Here is a 21,829-nt window from a genome sequence, read left to right on the forward strand (position 1 = left end):
GTGTGTGTGTGTGTGTGTGTGTGTGTGTGTGTGTGTGTGTGAGCGTGTGTGATATATTACCCAGTCTCTGTCTTGATGAACAATAATAAACGTCAGTCTGGGGGGCAGCTTTGATGATGTCACTAAGTCGTCACGGTGATCACCGTCGTATGTGTCCTGTTACGCAGTGTTTGTAGAACTGATTAACATGAGGTACTGTGGCTGTGTGTGTGTGTGCAGGTGGACGTTTATTGGGATGAGTCTTGTCCTTAGGGCAGAACTGAGTGATTTTTGTTAGATGGGCCAAAGTAAAAATTGGCTATATTGTAAAAATGAAGGATTTTCTTTGTTGATTTTTGGTCTTAATTTAAGGTTAGGGTTAAGCGTTATGGTGAGCAGTGTGGTTAAGGTTAGGGTTAGGTTTAAAATCAGATTTCTAGACATTGTGTGGTTTAGTTGGTAGAGCATGGCACTTGCAATGCCAGGGTTGTGGGTTCGATTCCCATGGGGGACTAGTAAAAATGAAAATGTAACCATTCACTACTGTAAGTCACTCTGGATAAGAGCATCTGCTTAATGACTAAAATGTGACATTTTGACTGTCAGCTAGTGACTTCTCTGCTAGAGCTCCCTCCAGAACAAGATTAATGATGAAAAACACTACCCTGTTATGGACATGCTGAACTATACTTGTCGGGACCAGAAGTCCCCAAAATAATAGTAAATAAACTAAATATTTGACCATATTGGGACATTTTGTTAGTCCCCACAAGGTTAAAGCCTATTTCTAGGGGGTTTAGAGTTAAGGTTAGAATTATGTTTAGGTTTAGCGGTTAGGGAAAATAGGATTTTGAATGGGAATCAATTGTATGTCCCCACAAGGTTAGTTTAGAGAGCGAGAGAGAGAGAGAGAGAGATAGAGAGAGAGAGCAACAAGCATAGGGCCATAAAGTGATGGCTTATTACTGTGTGCTCCAGATGTACTTAATTTAATGGAGTACCACACGTCACCGCCAGAGGGTGCCACATACCTATTATACAGAGGCCACTGGCCAACCTGAAACAATTTGACAAGCACTTTAATGACAGCGAATCCCAAAAATGTCTGTCTTACCAGTAGGTACCTAGGTTAGTATTTGCTTTAAGGTAGACATCCGTACTGTCTTTATCTTGACTGGTCTTTCTACTGCCCTCTAATACCTCCAGATAAATTGTGTTAGTTGATCTCATTTAGTCTCTGAAACGACACATTATTTGATATCTCTCTTCAGAAACTGACAGTGTCTTCCTTCCTCAGTGTCCCAGTAAGACGTATGACCCCAGGATAAAAACCACCAAGGACTTCTCAGACGAGGTGGTCAGCTTCATCCGCTTCCACCCACTCATGTTCCGCTCCGTCTACCCCCTGACCGGCCGGCCCGTGTTCACACGTGTACGTGTCGACTACGCACTGACACAGATAGTGGTGGACCGCGTCATGGCTGAGGATGGACAGTATGAAATCATGTTTCTGGGTACAGGTGAGAGATTCCAACACACACATGCTCAGACGCACACTAACACCCACATCATTTTTTCTGTTGTAGTATTGATGTGTTTGAAGTCTGTTTGAATGTTGGAGACTGTGTTTGGTTGCAATAGGTATCATCTTCAGTGTATGAGCTCCATGAACCCCTTATCTTTGCTCTAATGCTCAGAGCTCTACAACATCATAGTCTGTTTGGAGCCAATAGTCCCATTTCAGTAGAACTCTCTCAATAGAAAGTTTCCAAACGAGAAGGTCACTGTGTGCATGTGTCCATGTATCTATATGTTTCGTATGTGTGTGTGTGTGTGTGTGTGTGTGTGTGTGTGTGTGTGTGTGTGTGTGTGTGTGTGTGTGTGTGTGTGTGTGTGTGTGTGTGTGTGCGTGTTCAGATGCTGGGTCAGTGCTGAAGGTGGTGAGCATCACTCAGGAGAACTGGTCCACTGAGGAGGTGATTTTGGAGGAACTCCAGGTGTTCCAGGTTAGAAACACACTCAGGAAGATAATTCTGTTCCCCGAAGCCTGTTTAAACCTGACGTGAACTTTTTGAAGACAAACACTGTAGTTGTTTCTCTCAAGAGGTTGTCAGCTCATCAAACAGCAGTGAAATATTAATGTCCTATTCTAAACACACAGCAGTAGATCTAGGGGTACAGAGAGGAGCGATGGTGTGTTCGTTTAGTATTACAGAGACAGAGTGAGTTCCTTTTCTCACATTGATTCACAGACTTATTGGTTGACCTCCCTAACATGAAGTCAGCTCTGTAGAAGGAAAGAGAGCTTGGTTCTTCCCAAGCAGAAGTCATTAGATAACTGTTCTCTGTATTAAAGTATGACTTTGTGTGTGTAGTGGAGATAATGGTTACTTTCTCCTCCAGACTCCCACTCCAATCCTGAGTATGGAGATCTCTTCTAAACAGGTAAGAACACCCCTCTTCTCTATCCCTCCTTTCCATCTCCACCCCTCCCTAATTGTATCATATAGCTACAGTATAGTGCTTTTGAAAAGTATTCACAACCCTTGACTTCCCCCATTTTTTCCAGCCTTATTCTAAAATGTATTAAACTGTTTTTTTTCTCTCATCAATCTACACACAGTACACCATAATGACAAAGCAAAAACAGGTTTTTAGACATTTTTGCAAATGTATACATTTTTTAAAACTGAAATATGACATTTACATAAGTATTTACTTTGTTGAAGCGCCTCAACAAAGTCTTCTTGGGCGTCATATCCAAGTCTTCTTGGGTATGACGCTACAGGCTTGGCACACCTGTATTTGGGGCTCCCGAGTGGCGCAGTTGTCTAAGACACTGCATCTCAGTGCAAGAGGCGTCACTGCAGTACCTGGTTTGAATCCCGGCCGTAATTGGGAGTCCCATAAGGAGGCGCACAATTGGATCAGCGTCGTTCGGGTTTGGCCGGGGTAGGCCGTCATTGAGATTCTCCCATTCTTCTCTGCAGATCCTCTCAAGCTCTGTCAGGTTGGATGAGGAGCGTCACTGCACAGCTATTTTCAGGTCTCCCCAGAGATGTTCGATTGGATTCAAGTCCGGGCTCTGGCTCGGCCACTCAAGGATATTCAAAGACTTGTCCCAAAGCCACTCCTGCGTTGTCTTGGCTTTGTGCTTAGGGTCGTTATCCTGTTGGAAGGTGAACCTGTCTGGAAGGTGAACCTGTCCAGTCTGAGGTCATGAGCGCTCTGGAGCAGGTTTTCATCAAAGATCTCTCTGTACTTTGCTCCGTTCATCTTTCCCTTGATCCTGAACAGTTTCCCAGTCCCTGCTGCTGACAAACATCACCACAGCATGATGCTGCCACCACCGTGCTTCAAGTAGGGATGGTGCCAGGTTTCCTTCAGAAGTGACACTTGGCATTCAGGCCAAATAGTTCAATTTTGGTTTCATCAGACCAGAGAATCTTGTTTCTCAGGGTCTGAGAGTCCTTTAGGCAAACTCCAAACGGGCTGTCATGTGCCTTTTACCTAGGAGTGTCTTCTGTCTGGCCAATCTAACATAAAGGCCTGATTAGTGGAGTGCTCCAGAGATGGGTGTCCTTCTGGAAGGTTCTCCCATCTCTGCAGAGGAACTCTGAAGCTCTGTCAGAGTGACCATCGGGTTCTTGGTCACCTCGCTGACCAAGGCCCTTCTCACCCGGTTGTTCATTTTGCCCGGGCGGCCAGCGCTAGGAAGGGTCTTGGTGGTTCCAACCTTCTTCCATTTAAGAATGATGGAGGCCACTGTGTTCTTGGGGACCTTCAATGCTGCAGACATTTTTGATATCTTCCCCAGTTCTGTGCCTCGACTCAATCCTGTCTAGGAGCTCTACAGACAATTCCTTCAACCGTATTGCTTGGTTTTTACTCTGACATGCACTGCCAACTGTGGGACCTTATATAGACAGGTGTGTGCCTTTCCAAATCATGTCCAATCAGTTAAATTTACCACAGGTGGACTCCAATCCAATTATAGAAACAAATCAAAGGATGCTCAATGAAAACAGGATGCACCTGAGCTTAATTTTTGAGTCTCATAGTAAAGTGTCTGAATTCTAATGGAAATAAGTTATTTCTGTTTTAAATTTTTAATAAATTAGCAAAGAAATCTACAAACCTGTTTTTGCTTTGTCATTATGCTATATTGTGTGTAGATTGATGAGGATTATTATTTTATTTAATACATTTCAGAATTAGGCTGTTACCAACAAAATGTGGAAAAAGGGAATGGGTCTGAATACTTTTCGAATGCACTGTAAATCAGGCTCAATGCCATTAGCTGCATTTTCCAGAGCCACCTTCCCACTCGTTTTCCCTTCTATCCCCCTTCTCCCTCCCCCTCTCTTTTCCTCCCTCATTATCTGAGGGTACGGGATGTCAGCAGGCCCTTCAACCCCAATCACAGCCTCCCTTCATCTGCCACAGCATGTGTGTGTGTGTGCGTGTGTGTGTGTGTGGGGGGGGTTCATCCCCAGTGTTTTCCATGTTTCCGTTCAGAGTTTGTTTTGAAATCCCTGGTTCAGACGAGTCCCGACAGATCCATACAAAACATCTCTCTCTCTCTCTCTCTCTCTCTCTCTCTCTCTCTCTCTCTCTCTCTCTCTCTCTCTCTCTCTCTCTCTCTCTCTCTCTCTCTCTCTCTCTCTCTCTCTCTCTCTCTCTCTCTCTCTCTCTCTCTCTCTCTCTCTCTCGTGTTGTTGAAGGTTTTGTTGAAGGTTTTGTTGTTTAAACGAGGTTGACTTACAGTAATAATAATTGGAGGTTAGAACCCTGAGGATACTGTACTATATACCACTAGACATGTGGGTGTACTAAATCACATATGTGCACTCAAATGGACACACACACGCTTTCCAAAACTTAGATCAGAAAAACAGATCTCTTGTCCCACAATGAACCATAGTATAGTGTAAACAACAACATATACTGTAACAAGGTGTTTAGTTGATTAGTTGAAAAGTGGGCTGGACTGTACCCTTCTCTGAGGTTGTTTGTTCTCTCCATCTCTGTCTCCATAGCAACAGCTATATGTGGGTTCGGGGGCGGGGCTAGCCCAGGTGTCACTGAGCAGGTGTCACCTGTATGGTCAGGTGTGTGCAGAGTGCTGCCTCGCCAGAGACCCCTACTGTGCCTGGGACGGACACACCTGCTCACGGTACATCTCTGCATCCAAGAGGTAGAGTATACACACACACACACACACACAAACACACACACACACACACACACAAACACACACATCACATCACAGCTGGCCTGGTACATTGTCTGCTGCCTCCGTTTGGGATGGCTCAATTTTTTTTGGACAAAAACAGCCGAATGTAACTAAGGCTGTTAGGAGGATGTCATGCCATTAGAGGAGTGGGTGAGTGACTGACTTTTCCCCCTCATATCGTTTTTCGCTGTCTATACACAGCTACAGATGCAGGTGTCATTTGGTTAACTAGAAAGAACTTCAACAATTGTTATCCAGTTATCATATTGATTGCGTTCGCACATTCACTCTGGCTATCTTCTCCGATTTCAGAGCACTCTCGTCTGATTGTTCCAGAGAACAGACTAACTGATGAATTTACGAACGCGCAGCACCCACTGAATATGACTGGCCAGTGACAGTAAACGTAGGCAACTTAAGTAATAGTTAGTCACGAATGCTCTAGATAACATGTAAACAGCCGGCCAGCTCTGCTGGGTTAGTAAAATGGTCAGAGTAAGGTGTTCTCTCATCTGTGTCTGGAAGTAGCTAGCTAGCAAGCTAGACAAATTTAACCAGTTAGCTTTGGGTGCTTGGTTGGGACAAGCATTCATTGTTGGCAGAAGAACGAGTAGGCTACAATTCCCCATCGTTTATTAGTGTAATTTTGATCGTCAACTAATTGAAAAAGTTTGAAAGGGTTTATCTAATGCTCTTTCGTTAGATTTTAGCTCATGGCTCGCAATAGTTGTTGATCTTTTTGTTGTTGATGTGCATACCTGACCAATAGGACTCCCAAGTGGTATTTACATATTTTCAGAAATCCATTCAGGTGTATTTTGTGGCATTAGACAAATGCGTTCTAATGATCTTATGTCGCGCTATTGCAACTGCATGTAAACACACAGTCCAGTTCAAAGTGAATGATGGCAGGCCTATGTTGCAAATAAAGGCTTACTGTAGCTCTGCGTAGACTCTGGTCCTAGATGAGACAGATGTTTTTGTTAGGCCACTTTCCCACTCTATACTGCTATAAAATTTTCACAAATGCCATGGTATACGTAATTAAAGAATTTATGAAAATGTGAAAATGTCCATATCTAAGTCCTCCCTTGTCATAATTGTTTTAAAGTGATATATTCTTCATGTGGGTGTATATGAACAGATTTGTATAAGATTTCATGTTGCTAAATGCTGTCAGTTCCACTTTAAATATTTTGTCTTGCCCGTTCACCCTCTAAATGGTATGCATACACAATCCATGTCTCAATTGTCTCAAGGATTAAAAATCCTTCTTTAACCTGTCTCCTTCCCTTCATCTACACTGATTGAATTGGATTTAACAAGTGACATCAATAAGGCATCGTAGCTTTCACCTGGATTCACCTTGTTAGTCTATGTCATAGAAAGAGAAGGTGTTCTTAATGTTTTGTACACTCAGTGTACATACATCCACATTTCCCAGGTGTAGAAAATGTCCCATATTCTCTGTATATTAATATAACATTTTGTAGCCTGAAGAACAAATAAACTATATAGGAGCATATACAACAGCTGTGCCACATTGCTATTCTTTTCATCTAAGGTATCTGAACCATAGCAGGCCTCAGGATCAATAGATTACCTCTTCGTTATTCATGAAATGAGGTAAATTTGTCATTTACTCTGACATGTTCATCCTTCACTGTCAGATCAGGTATGTGAAGACGTCCACAAGCATGATTTAATGAACCTGAAGAAGAGAGAAAGTTTATATCCTACCTGACCTTGCCCTATTTTTCTCCCAATTCAGGGCTCTAGGGACTGTCATAGAGTGTTCAGATATGTTCTCTATTTTTTGTTTTGGTGGGCTTTTGTTTCTTCAGCGTTTCTCTGTGCCACATGGGTGTTCACCTACCTCTTTCGCTCTCTCTTAGGGCAGAAGCATTGATGAGAAACTCTTTGATGCGCTAATGATTAATGTTACTGTTACTCTCCGTTGTCCTCTTTTTGTTTGTGTGTGTGTGCATCCAGGATAAATAGCCTAGTCAGACTATAGCAGTGTCCTAGTCAGACTATATAAACTCAGCAAAAAAAGAAATGTCCTCTCACTGTCAACTGCGTTTATTTTCAGCAAACTTAACATGTGTAATTATTTGTATTAACATGACAAGATTCATCAACTGAGACATAAACTGAACACGTTCCACAGACATGTGATGAACAGAAATTGAATAATGTGTCCCTGAACAAGGGGGGGTCAAAATCAAAAGTAACAGTCAGTATCTGGTGTGGCCACCAGCTGCATTAAGTACTGCAGTGCATCTCCTCCTCATGGACTGCACCAGATTTGCCAGTTCTTGCTGTGAGATGTTACCCCACTCTTCCACCAAGGCACCTGCAAGTTCCCATGAACATTTCTGGGGAGAATGGCCCTAGCCCTCACCCTCCGATCCAACAGGTCCCGGACATGCTCATTGGGATTGAGATCCGGGCTCTTCGCTGGCCATGGCAGAACACTGACATTCCTGTCTTACAGTAAATCACGCACAGAACGAGCAGTACGGCTGGTGGCATTGTCATGCTGGAGGGTCATGTCAGGATGAGCCTGCAGGAAGGGTACCACATGAGGGTGGAAGATATCTTCCCTGTAACGCACAGCGTTGAGATTGCCTACAATGACAACAGGCTCAGTCCGATGATGCTGTGACACACCGCCCCAGACCATGACGGACCCTCCACCTCCAAATCGATACCGCTCCAGAGTACAGGCCTCGGTGTAACGCTCATTCCTTCGACGATAAACACGAATCCGACCATCACCCCTGGTGAGACAAAACCGCGACTCGTCAGTGAAGAGCAATTTTTGCCAGTCCCGTCTGGTCCAGCGACGGTGGGTTTGTGGCCATAGGCGATGTTGTTGCCGGTGTTGTCTGGTGAGGACCTGCCTTACAACAGGTCTACAAGCCCTCAGTCCAGCCTCTCAGCCTATTGCGGACAGTCTGAGAACTGATGGAGGGATTGTGCGTTCCTGGTGTAACTCAGACAGTTGTTGTTGCCATCCTGTACTTGTCCCGCAGGTGTGATGTTCGGATGTACCAATCATGTGCAGGTGTTGTTACATGTGGTTTGCCACTGCGAGGATGATCAGCTGTCCATCCTGTCTCCCTGTAGCGCTGTCTTAGGCGTCTCACAGTACGGACATGGCAATTTATTGCCCTGGCCACATCTGCAGTCCTCATGCCTCCTTGCAGCATGCCTAAGGCACGTTCACACAGATGAGCAGGGACCCTGGATATCTTTATTTTAGTGTTTTTCAGAGTCAGTAGAAAAGCCTCTTTAGTGTCCTAAGTTTTCATAACTGTGACCTTAATTGCCTACCGTCTATAAGCTGTTAGTGTCTTAACGACCGTTCTACAGGTGCATGTTCATTAATTGTTTATGGTTCATTGAACAAGCATGGGAAACGGTGTTTAAACCCTTTACAATGAAGATCTGTTAAGTTATTGGGATTTTTACAATTTATCTTTGAAAGACAGGGTCCTGAAAAAGGGACATTTCTTTTTTGATGAGTTTAGTTTGGGGTCACACCATTGCATGATGTGAGAGTAAGGGTCACGCTATTGCATTGTGGGATAGTGGGAATCCTGGTTGGTGGTGCCTGTTGGGACTTTGAAAACTGATCTGAGGACGTAAAGGCAGCAGAATACAAAACTCTACACATTACCTAAATCTATGACGGATAGAGAGAGATGGTGAGAGAGGGGGAGGCATATAGCTGAAGTTTAAGCTCAATATATAGAATGTATGTGGTTGACTGTGTAAACATCCATAGATCCATCCATAGCTTTCAGAGAGAGAGGCACTTGAATATCTGCCTTAGAGCGTTGGGCCGGTAACCGAAAGGTTGCTGGATCAAATCCCCGAGCTGACAACGTAGAAATCTGTCATTATGCCCCTGAGCAAGGCAGTTAACCCACTGATCCCCGGGCGCCAAAGACGTAGATGTCGATTAAGGCAGCCCCCCGTACCGCTCTGATTCAGAGGTGTTGGGTTAAATGCGGAAGACACATTTCAGTTGAAGGCATTCAGCATAACTGACTAGGTATCCCCCTTTCCCTATTGTATTCAGTGTGTTATCCATATGTGGCTGTCAGCATGTTGGGTTCAGTGTGTTGTCCATATCTGGTTGTTGTCAGTATGTTCAGTATGTTAGACATATTTAACAGGGTTATCAGGACAGACAGAGCAGCTTAAATCCTAGCCTGAAGTAGCTCCTGTTACCTGTAATACGAACTCAGGACACACATACACGCACACGCCACAGGAACCATATTATGTGTGCGTTTGAAAGAGTAAAATGTTGCCCCTGGTTTTGCTATAAGCTAACTACTATGAACTCACCTCACACTGAATAATGTATGTATGGAGCCAAACATTGCCTTGACAGCAGGACGTGACCTTATTACCTTTATTGACCTTTCACCCCTGACCCTGTGGCGTGTGTGTGTGTGTGTTTTATGTATGCGTTTTGGGTTGACAGGAGAGCTAGGAGACAAGACATTAAACATGGAGACCCATCCAGCCAGTGTTGGGACACAGATGACAGTAAGTGATAAAACAAGACTTAAATGCTTCCCTGACCTGATACAGTACCTTCTCGTGTGTGTGCGTGTGCATGCGTGTTGCTCAGACCATCACCATATTAACACTACATGGATTCATTTTTGTGTCCTCAGCTCTGCGTGGAGGCAGGGTGGAGGAGAGGATAATGTTTGGGGTGGAGAATAACTCAACCTTCCTGGAGTGTCTCCCCAAATCACAACAGGCCACCATACGCTGGTTCATACACAGACCTGGAGCTGAACACAGAGAGGAGGTGAGACAGCACTCACACAAGCACACACACAAGCACTCACACACACATGCACACACACAGGGATTCAAACTTTTCTGCAATATTCACCATTTTGATCTCAAAATAGACTATCCACATGAATCGTGTACACAGTAAATGTTGCAGCGACAAATCAAAAACACTTAAAGAGTTCATTTTAACGCTACCTCAGATAACATATGGTCCTACTCTACAGAGTGTAAAAATTACTCTGATTATAGTGTTACATTTTGAGTGTTAATGTAATACTTCATAGTTAAAATAAATAACACTGCTTTACATTTGCCAGTGTTACTCAAATTTAACACTATGGTGTAATTAACCCGCAGTGTTATTTATATTCAACACTAGTGTTAATCTAGAGTTAACTCCTATTAGTGTTATGCAAAAACACTGTTACAGTGAGTGATTCTGGCTGTTTTAACACTATATGGTGTAAAGCCTATTTTGCATATTTCCCATTGTGCCTTTTCTTTTCGAGTCAATTGTAGGGTTACCACTCATGACTGTACTTGTTAGTGACAGAGACATGGTTGTTGAAATGGTCTCCATTTTAAAGGTCTGTGGCTTTCACCAAATGATTACCTAGGCAAATGTTATCATATCTTATTTTACTTTATGTTGTTGGCCTAGTTTTACCCTAACAGTGGTGTTAGGAACATCCTGGTTTATACGAATAACAGGCCACATCAGGCCTGCAAATCATATGATACTGTCTGACAAAGTGTAATTCCTTTTGGAATCCAGCCAGAGTTACGATATCCAACTGTTCGAATTTTTATTCACCCCTCTACCTGCATTCAGAATGACTACCATTATTAGGAACTCAGGTTAAGTAGACAACCTAAACAATTTAAACCAGAACAACCATTTCAGTAACTGGTGCAAGACATGTCTCTAACTGATAGGATTTGTTTAGAAAAATATATGTTATTTATCTTTGTGTAGCATAAGATTAATCATTCAATCAATGTACATGCAAAAACACAGATATTAACCCCCCCCCCCCCAAGAAAAAAAAATACCTGCAAAGCAAGCTGGGAAATATGGTAATGATGGGTGTAGTTTTGATGAGACTGTTTTACTCTCCAAAGTGTAAAACAATAACTCTGGTTATTAACACCAAAACTGGGGTTATTTTACAACACTGAGTGTTAATCTCACTCTAACAGTGTGAATTTAACTCCTGAAACAACACTAGACATTTTAGATTAAAAAAATCAACACTTGCCAATTTGCTGTTTAGATTCGAAGCTTCATATCGAAATCATTGGCTGAGCGTCTGGACTGAGCACCGAAGGTTAAATATATGTACTTATTAGAAAAGTAGTGAAATTGCACATTCTCATAATTCATGAAAAGAATGCATCAGTGATTTGTATTTCCTGCAACTTTGTAAAGAATAACATCTGTTTCTGTGCTGCTGTGTGTTGTAGTGTAGCCAATTAGCATGCCTAAACAGTCATTTCTAAAGGCTTTCCCAATAAACTTTCCAAGTCAAATGTTGATTACAATGTAGGCCTACCTGGCAGAATGATATCATAATGATTTGTATCAATTGGGTGGGTATTTGTTAAGCAAAGTCTCCCTTCACATTAAACACCACTACAAGAACCCCTACAGAAACACAGCTAACGAAACACAATGGTCTCTTGTTGGTGTGCAATTTAATTAAAAGCAAGTACCCCCCCCTTTTAATTTATTTTATTTTCCCCAGACCTCAAAAGTGGTCTCCTGATGTGGAAAGTGGTCTCCTGATGTGGTTGAAGCATTGTTGTGGACATAGAACTTCCAATTGTGTTGATTTTCTATTTTCAAAAGTGTGATTTTGAGAGTGAAAACCTGAAAAAAAGATTTTATAGTATCCTCCCCCTGAGCACAGACATCAATTCAACGTCTATTCCACGTTGGTACAACCTAATTTTGTTGAAATTACATGGAAACAACGTTGATTTAGTGTGTGCCCAGTGGGCTATGTATTTATGTTTGGGGAGACTGAGATTTTCATTACATGTCATGATAAACCTTGAACACAGACCAAAGAGCCCAACTCTCTCTGGAACTATTTTATCTGTCTATTGTGGTTTGGAAAGTTAGGAGTATTGAGATTAATCAAATGTGTATTATGTTCTTATTCTCTGAAAATAGGCACATTTTTTCTTGCACTTCACACCGTGCTTCTGTGCGGAAATGTTTTCTCGCCTCTTTTGGGTCCTCACCCGTTTGCCTCTCTGCATACACACACAGCATGTAGAGAGGGGTCAGGTCAGGACAGAAGTAAATCTTGTGTTATCAGAGGCTTACAGTACTGGCAGTACTACAGAGGTTCGTTGTAAGTCATCATGTCCCATGGATGAAAAACAGACATTTTATCTGCTCTAACTGTTACATCATGTGCCCTTACATGACAGCAAAACAACACAACCAACCAAAACAACCTGGAGGGGTGCTTCGATGTTCTAGATCAGCAATCTTTGCAAGAAAATAATAATAATTTTTATAATAATAATTTTATAACTCATGTCATGCAATTTTCGACATTCTGCCATAGGGTGGAGAGAAATGTTTTTAAGCAAATTTCCTGCAATTCTACACATTTTGCCCTGACTTATGCCATGTTCATATTTTAGCCATTTAGCAGACACTCTTATCCAGAGTGACTTACAGCAGCAATAGAGTACCACAGTATGAGTCATAATACCCATAAAACCTACTGGTCAAACAGGGAAATGGTTCCAATCGTTTCTTTTTCCACCATTCATTTTTCCCATGGGGGATTTTAGAAACACTTCAAATAAGGGCTGTGTTTTCGTGTAGGCTTACCCTGGCGTTATGTTTTAATAACTGTGTAAATGTCTCTAGGATAAGGTGACTTTGATCATTATATTAGCCTGTATTTACCCACCAAAAATGAAATGCTAATTCGCTGCTAATGTGGCTATCATAAAGAACTACGATTGTCATGATGATCTGGACGAGACTGTTGAATCGAGGCAAAGGTAAGAATCTTTGGATTAACTATCTAATGTTAGCTAAATGTAGTAATAAATAAATTGGGAACATTTCTTTAAATGGACAATTCTGTCAACTGTCTGGTGCATGTTTTAAATTGACAAAACCTGTTAGCAAAGGTGTCAGTTAGAGATGACGTCCTGGAACTTGGAGAGATTTTTAGTTTTGTGTGAAGTCTACTTTGATTCTAATTAGCATTTTAGAATCTGAGAGTAAATAGAGCTGAATATATTGATACAAGTCCATTTGTCCGAGTGAGATTTACATGGTTATCAAAATGTCATGCCAGGGTAAGCCTACAAGAAACACAGCACTTATTTTAAAAGTTCCTAAAATCTCCCATGGAGAAAATTAATGGTGGAGAAACAATTGGAACCGTTGCCCTGTTTGACCGCTAGGTTTTATGACACCTCTGCTGTGGGGCTCTACTAGGGTTAACTGTCTCGCTCAAAGGCACACCGGCAGATTTTGCACATAGTCGGCTCCGGGATTTATGAATTTCAGAAAATTACAGAAAATACACACATCAAAATATAAATAGAAAAAATATTTGAAGTGTGTGTAACAGAGTGCACTGAGATCGCTGTTGTCTTCAGACCGAAAGCGGAGCTCGTTTCTAACTCTAGCAGTATGATTGGTTGACTTTGAACTGCCAGAATTACTGTAGGAAGAGAAGGATGAGAGGAAGAGGTCAGAAGAAGGGTACACTCTTAGAACAAAGGGTTCCAAAAGGGTTCTTTGTGGAAGGATATGATTCTACCAAGAACCGGGTTCTTTGTAAGGCAAAGGGTTCTAACTAGATCCTTTAACATCCTAAGAACCGGTTTTGGAAAAAAGGATTCTTTGATGATTCTTTAGAAGGCAAGAATTATTCATTACAAGGCAAGGGTTCTACATAGAACCATATATAATATTTCCCAGCATGCTCTATTGCAGGGATATTATCAGAATTGTTTGTTTTACTGTAATATCTGTGTTTTTACATTAATTGGTTGATTAATTTTATGCTACACAAAGATAAATAACATTCAGTTTTCTAAACTTATCCAATCTGTTAGTTATTAGATTTATTGCCCCCCCCACTGAGATGGTTGTTCCAGTGTAGATGATTGAGGCAGTTTCAGTAGTCAGTCTTCCCTAGCCTGGCAGTATGCTGGTTGTGGGTGATTAACAATGCCTTTTGTTGGCTATCCTAACTCTGTCCTTACTCCAATAGGAATTACACATCACTTTGCAAGCCACCATATTGTGACTTACAGGCCTGATGTGGCCTGTAAACCAGGAGATTCCTAACAACCCTGTGTTAGGGTATAACTAGGCACTAGAAGAAAGGCCTTATATACAGTGCATTTGGAAAGTATTCAGACCCATTAACTTTTTCCACATTTTGTTATGTTATACCCTTATTCTAAAATGTATTAAAGTAGAAGCTCAAGTACATCCTGTTTCCATTTATCATCCTTGAGGTGTGTTTGCAACTTGATTGGAGTCCACCTGTGGTAAATTCATCTGTAATCGCTGCCAAATTATTATAAATTAGAAAAAATATCTAAAAACCTGTTTTTGCTTGATGAGGAAATTTAATAATTTAATACATTTTAGAATAAGGCTGTAACGTAACAAAACATGGAAAAAGTCAAGGGGTCTGAATACTTTCCCAATGAACTGTAGGTAATGTATTGTCATAATTACATTTTAAAGCCTGATAAGGCTGGAAAAATCTCCGTAAAGGGTTCTAGGAAGAACCCCCCAACAATAATAGGATTCTTGATAGAACCCTTCATAGAGGGTTTTAGGCAGAACCCTTCATAGAGGGTTCTAGGTAGAACCATATAAAGGTTCTTTGAAGAACACTACATAGAGGGTTCTATTTAAAGGGTTCTACCCAGCACCAAAAAGGGTTTCCCTGTAGGGACAAACTGATGAACCCTGTATGGTTCAACTTAGCACCTTTTTTTCTAAGATTGTAGTATCAGTGGTGTAAAGTACTTCCGTAAAAATACTTCAAACTACTACTTAAGTTGTTTTTTGGGGTATCTGTACTTTACTTTACTATTCATATTTTGTTTTTACTTTTACTTTTGCCCCCACTACATTCCTAAAGAAAATAATGTACTTTTTACTCCATACATTTTCCCTGACACCCAAAAGTACTCGTTACAATTAATAAATAAAAAACAATATATTTGTGCCGTTTGGATTGCCTTATAGAAGTAATTTGAAATTATTTATACTTTTACTTTTGATACTTAAGTATAGTTTAAACCAAATACTTTTAGACTTTTGCTCAAGTAGTATTTTACTGGATGACTTTCACTTTTACTTGAGTCATTTTCTATGAATGTATCTTTACTTTTACTTAAGTATGACAATTTGGTACTTTTTCCACCACTGTGTAGTATGTAACAGTATATGCATCAGGTCTTCTCCTTGTTTGATGTTTGATGAGTAACCTTGTCTAAGTCCTACACATTCAACTGTCAACTCTCTTCTCTGTAGAGCAGAGAGCCGATGACCAGGGGTCAAACACTAGTGACTTCAAGATGGAGAGGAGTGATAATGATAGTTGTGCAGAAACACAGCCCATACAAATATCCATATTTTTCTCTCTCTTTCTCATGCTCTTCTCCTCTTCCTTCTGCCACCTCATCTCTTCTCTTCTCTCCCTGAACTCACTGATCATTATGAGGAAATAGAACCTTCAGATACCCTTTCTCTGCTAGACAGGTGGTGATTGACTGAGACCAGACACTGGAAGAGCAAGAGAGAGCAAGAAACAGAAAGAGAGATGGAGATAGAGGAAAGGGTTTTATTTGTATTTTACATGGAAGAGGATATATTTGAGGAGGCGTGAAGAAAAGAGAGAGAGAGAAACAGAAAGAGAGAGAGATGGCGAGATACATGTGTTTGTGTTAGAGTAGTGGGTCTGGGAGGTGAGGAATCGAGAGAGGGACAGGGAGAGGGTGGGGGTGTTTTGGTAAGGAAAGGGGAGCAGAGCAACTCATTGAAGTTGACACTCATCTCCTTAACCAGATGACAGAGACTGGCCTAATCAACACCTTCAGTTATTACACCATCTCCTTGTCCCTTCTACCTCCCCTATCGTTCTCTTCTCATCACCCCTCTCCCCTCGCCTTCCTCCTCCATCCTCTCTTCTCCCCTTGTTTTACTTCTCCTCATGTCCCCTCTTTTCCCTGTCACCTCAACATTTTACCCCAGACCTTCCCCGCTTTCTTTATTGGCCATGTGTGATGTGAGTGTGTATGATTGTGAGTGTGTTTATGTGTGCCTCTACAGGGGACACCATAACACTGTCCTCCCCAGGCAGGGCCATGGGTTTGTGGGTTAGCAACACAATGGGAAGGAGGTTGAAAGATTGGATACAGGAGTACTCTCGCTGGAATATTTTGACCATGACTATGTTGAATAGTGTGTGGTACAGATGCTATTTAACATAATTGTCTTTCTAATCCAAACAAAGGAGAAGTCCCACAGATAAGAACATTCACCCTAACCGCTGTCCACACACACACTACTGGTGGAATAACCTTTAGAGAAGCTTTTCTTCAACCTTTATTATATACTGTACAGGAATTTAAAAAGTTAGGAGCACCAAATGAAATTTAGGAGCACAAGAAAATATATATTTTTGAATTGCTTGAGATACAGCTTATAATGGGCCTAGGGTATATTCATTCTAGCTACTTTTGAAACACATGTTGTGCCCTAGAAACAAATTTGCAACACTGTTAGTTTATTATAAAAGCTAAGATGTTGACACAAATACCTGTTATTGAAATTAGTCATTTGTGGAATATTAGGTTTCTGCATTGTGTAAAAGCACACTTTTCCTATTGAGACGCATTACATTGAAAATTGTCTTTTTAAAAATGTCAGATTTGTGATGACGACATGCAAGAGGCCTATTATTCATTCATTGCTATGAACATTGATCTCCTGAGTAAGCTATCCCCTTTCCTTACTTTCTGTGCCCCCAAATGTTTGGAAGAATTACCAGGTTGTCAGCTAGCTAGCCAATGAGGTAACATGAGTGTGTAAACAAATGGTTAACGACACGCAAGTCGTTTTAGAACGACCCACGACATGTTTTATGAATGTGGGTGTGTTCACATATGCAGTACCTGTCAAAGGTTTGGACACACCTACTCAATCCAGGGTTTTTCTTTATTTTTACTATTTTCTACATTGTAGAATAATAGTGAAGACATCAAAACTATGAAATAACAAATATGGAATCATGTAGTAACCAAAAGAGTGTTAAACAAATCTAAATATATTGTATATTTGAGATTCTTCAAAGTAGCCACCCTTTGCCTTGATGACAGCTTTGCACAATCTTGCCATTCTCTCAACCAGCTTATGAGGTGGGCTGCATTTCAATGAACACGTGTGCCTTGTTAAATGTTAATTTGCGTTTGATGCGTTTGAGCCAATCAGTTGTGTTGTGACAAGGTAGGGGTGATATACAGAAAATAGCCATATATGGTAAAAGACCCTAGTCCACATTATGGCAAGAACAGCTCAAATAAGCAAAGAGAAACGACAGTCCATCATGAGGACCGCCACAGGAAAGGAAGACCCAGAGTTACCTCTGCTGCAGAGGATAAGTTCATTAGAAATACCAGCCTTGAAATTGCAGCCCAAATAAATGATTCACAGAGTTCAAGTAACAGACACATCTCAACATCAACTGTTCAGAGGAGACTGTGTGAATCAGGGCTTCGTGGTCGAATTGCTGCAAAGAAACCACTACTAAAAAAGTAAGGGAACCGCACTGAGTTCACAATAATTGCCGTTTAATACGTTTAATGCAATCTGCTATAGAAAAATAAAATGTTGCACCAGTAATATGGGTCAGATCTTTTGACCTGGTTGGGCTACAAGCAAGCCATTTATGCTCCAGTTGTGGTGCAACCATGACGCTATTGAATTTGCACTTGCTTTTTTCTCTAGGGTACTCAGAAACAACGGTACAGCAAAGCCTTATCATTAGAACTATTATAGTGTTTTCCTAGTCGCGCAGTGCTCCTAAACTGAAACTCCTGGTCGCACAGCAAAATATTTTGCCACCTATCCAAATTGGTCGCACTTTAGATCCCTGATACTGTATTTTGTGTGTGTGTGTGTGTGTGTGTGTGTGTGTGTGTGTGTGTGTGTGTGTGTGTGTGTGTGTGTGTGTGTGTGTGTGTGTGTGTGTGTGTGTGTGTGTGTGTGTGTGTGTGTGTGTGTGTGTGTGTGTGTGTGTGTGTGTGTGTGTGTGTGTGTGTGTGTGTGTGTGTGTGTGTGTGTGTGTGTGTGTGTGTGTGCGGTCTTACAGCTGGACTTAATATAGGAGCGGGTGTTGTCTGTTTTATTTCAACATTTCACTCTCCAGCCTTTCCTTTCCTCCCATCACACTTTCTCTCTCTTTTCCGTTCCTTCCTTCTGTCCTCCAACTCATTCCGTATGTCTACCTCTCCTCAATCCCTTCCTCCCTTTTCAAATCTTCACCCTCCGTTTCTTCAGTTTCTTCCCCCCACCCCACCTATCACTATCTCTCCCTCTCCCTCTCTCTCTTCTTCTTCTCTTTCCATCATTTCCAATCCAGACCGTCTGTGACAGGAAGTACCTTGGACCAGCTGGTCAGAACACCTGCATATCAGTATCTGTTAATTCACTGTGTTTCATGTCCCCCATATCCGCTGAACACATCCCCTTGTAAAACTCAGCTATAAAACCTAAGAGCTGGTGTCTCCAAACGGTTGACTCAAACAAAACATACTCAGAATAAATGCAGAATCATGTGAAACACACAGTACAGTACATTCCACTCTACTCTCTACAAACTACAGTCAGATTCCGCCTGTAAAGTATATATCTATAATAGCACAGTGCTAAACACTAGAACCTCTATATGGGACACCATGTCCAGACTCCAATCATATCCCAGCTGTACGGTCTGCTGCCTCTGGCTCAACTACACATCATCAACATCAACACGCACACACAGATCACACACACTAGCTGGCCAGAATGATCTCTTCCTCTTCACCGCTGGCAGGGGGGAGGTATGCTTTGAAACGTTCCCGCTTGCTCCCTCTCTCTCTCACATACACACACAGCCCAGCTGTGTTGTTTTAGGCCGTGTCACCTGATGAATCACAGGGGATGTTTGTGGGCATGGAGGGAAGACCATTATCACTCTGCTACACTAGCACCACTGACCGTGACACACACACCTCTGACCCCATCAGTCGACAAGCACCGCACCCAAACCTTTAATGTGCATCCTGTTTCAAGGGCCATTACCATGCTTAACACACCTTGAGTGCAAATTAGCTGTGTGCGTGAGTGAGGCATTGGTGTGTGTGTGACATGTTGTTGAAGGGTTACAGTCTGGTGTTGATGGGTCTGGTTTTCCCTGTTAGACCTGAGTGTTCGTTCACCCAGATATAAGATACGATAATTAGGTGCTCACATTTGTCCTATTTCACACGTACAAGTGAATTGGATTTTCTTTTCTTTGCATATCCCACTCCTCCTGAGGGTGGGGTCAGAGCCAGGGATCCACCATTATTGACGGCGACCTTGGACCAATTAGGGTTAGGTGGCTTGCTCAAGAGCACATCGGCAGATTTTTCACCTAGTCAACTCAGGGATTTGAACCAGTAACCTTTCTGTTACTGGTCCAATGCTCCTAGTCGTTAGGCTACCTGATGCTCATATCAAACATTCCACATGTTTCATTATCAATGTTGTCCTGCGTATCTCCCTGTATTTTCTTGGTTGAGTTAGGCTAAAAGTCTGTCCAATGTTTCATTCCTATTATATGGTTGTCTTTATAGAGTACTACAGTATATGACTGCTTATAGCAAGTGTACTCTCTCATCTCACCCCCTCTCCTAGGTGAGGCCAGATGACAGAGTGGTCTTTACAGACCGTGGTTTTCTCATCCGCTCTCTCCATCCTGCCGACGCTGGCGTGTATGTGTGTGTGGCACAGGAACACACACACTTCACACACACTCTGCTCCGCCTTACACTTCGTCTCATTCCCTACGGGAATCTGGATGGGCGGACCAAGCCCAGCGAGGACCCCAGCGTCGAAGTTCGCCCCGGGGCTGAGTCTCGTCAGCGCTATAAGGATTATCTGCGTGTGATGAGTTCTCCCATTGGCTCGCTGGAGGACTACTGTGATTCGCTGTGGCAGGAAAAGAGGCCGGCCAATAGGAGAGGGGGGAGAGGGCAGGGGGCGGGGTTAGGGGCAGGAAAATGGAAACACATCCAGGAGCTGAAGAAAAGCAGGAACAGACGACACCATGGAGAGAGGGGTGCAGAGAGGGATAAAGAGAAGCATGGCGAGAGAGGTGCAGAGAGGGATAAAGAGAAGTATGGCGAGAGGGGTGCAGAGAGGGATAAAGAGAAGCATGGCGAGAGGGGTGCAGAGAGGGATAAAGAGAAGCATGGCGAGAGAGGTGCAGAGAGGGATAAAGAGAAGCATGGCGAGAGGGTAGGGCAGTGGAGGAGTGGATGAAGTGGTGAGGGTACCAACGAGGAGGAGTTGCTACTGAAACAGCAGTAGCGAAAAGTGTAATCAGTCAAAATATTAGGGGAGACCATCAATGTTTATAGGTGTAAGACGGGACAATAGGGAAGATGATCATGTTTAGTTGAGGAACAGTTATAACGGCATGGGAACAGGGATCCTGCAGTTGATAATATGGACCACGGTAGACTCTTCTTACAGAGGTATAATCTTCTTTCTTACCAGTCAAACACTCATAGGGCTCACGTAGGCCTGGATTCTCAAACTACACTACCCATGATCCCTATGGCTGTGTCTCAATAGTGTCTCAGTGCCTTTACTGACGTATCAAAGAAACCTTATTTAAGAAGGGCTGCAGCTAATGTCAAAAGTTATTTTAAATTCCAGCGAAAGTTTAGAACTTGTCTGCCGAATTTGTGACTTTGGAGAGTGTTTAGAATCATTATGTTTTGATCGTAGTACACGTTAACGCCGTAGTTGTACATTTAAGGGGAACATCACTGCAATCACTATGCCTTAGTTGTCAAACTGATATTGGCTACACTTGCTACAAACAACTTTGTTTTGACAATTTTAACTACCGCCTTTGCAAGCTAACAAGCATTAACTAACTAAGCTGGCTTTCGGTGGGTGGGTAGGTTTGTTCAAAGTCTAAGTTCACAGCGAGAGTGTGACATGACCTTGACATTAGCTGCATCCCTTCTAGCCATAACTCTATTTTAACCGTATGAGACGTGCCCAGAGCTCAGTGTGTTGTGTCTTAATCAGATGCATTCATGTTGAATGACTGTAAATACTTCTATAACATGTACAGGTGAAACTGCATGCTCTAGTTAAGCTTAGATAGGACCTATTCTACTGCTACTATGATAATCACATATTATGTCTAGAAGGAACAAAGAATCATATTTTTGTACAAAGTGAATGTTTCTCTTTTTGTAGGTAGATTTATTTTGGTAGAGTCTGAAAGTTATGTAAATAAACTCTTGTCTTATAATTTCTCACGGATGAGTATGGGGAAGAGAGAGAGAGAATGAGAGAGAGAAATGACAAATGCACCGTAAGTTGTTTTTTTTACTGCAGTGAACTTTGTTTAGCTCAGTTGGTCCAGTCCTGATATAGTAACAGCAGCTGTACACACACACACACACACACTGATCACACACCGCACACACACACACACACACACACTGATCACACAC

The 21,829-nt window shown here is 42.1% G+C and overlaps 1 protein-coding gene across 3 annotated transcripts in view; it reads left to right on the plus strand.

Moving 5' to 3' along the window:
- Window positions 1–21,624, plus strand: part of LOC139539964 (semaphorin-3D-like) — a 69,450-nt gene extending 47,826 nt beyond the window's left edge. For 2 of the 3 annotated variants that reach the window (XM_071343415.1, XM_071343416.1), the window contains exons 12-18: window positions 1,277–1,499; window positions 1,897–1,985; window positions 2,383–2,424; window positions 5,019–5,176; window positions 9,717–9,781; window positions 9,913–10,052; window positions 19,989–21,624. In XM_071343415.1, coding sequence (XP_071199516.1) covers window positions 1,277–1,499; window positions 1,897–1,985; window positions 2,383–2,424; window positions 5,019–5,176; window positions 9,717–9,781; window positions 9,913–10,052; window positions 19,989–20,615 — 1,344 coding nt within the window. In that variant the 3' untranslated portion in view covers window positions 20,616–21,624. Of the gene's footprint in view, window positions 1–1,276; window positions 1,500–1,896; window positions 1,986–2,382; window positions 2,425–5,018; window positions 5,177–5,527; window positions 6,495–9,716; window positions 9,782–9,912; window positions 10,053–19,988 lie in introns of those variants that run through there. The other variant, XM_071343417.1, reaches the window with a different exon arrangement.
- The last annotated feature ends 205 nt before the right edge of the window (window positions 21,625–21,829 follow it).

Source organism: Salvelinus alpinus, chromosome 15 (genome assembly GCF_045679555.1).
Source record: "Salvelinus alpinus chromosome 15, SLU_Salpinus.1, whole genome shotgun sequence".
Classification (NCBI taxonomy): domain Eukaryota; kingdom Metazoa; phylum Chordata; class Actinopteri; order Salmoniformes; family Salmonidae; genus Salvelinus; species Salvelinus alpinus.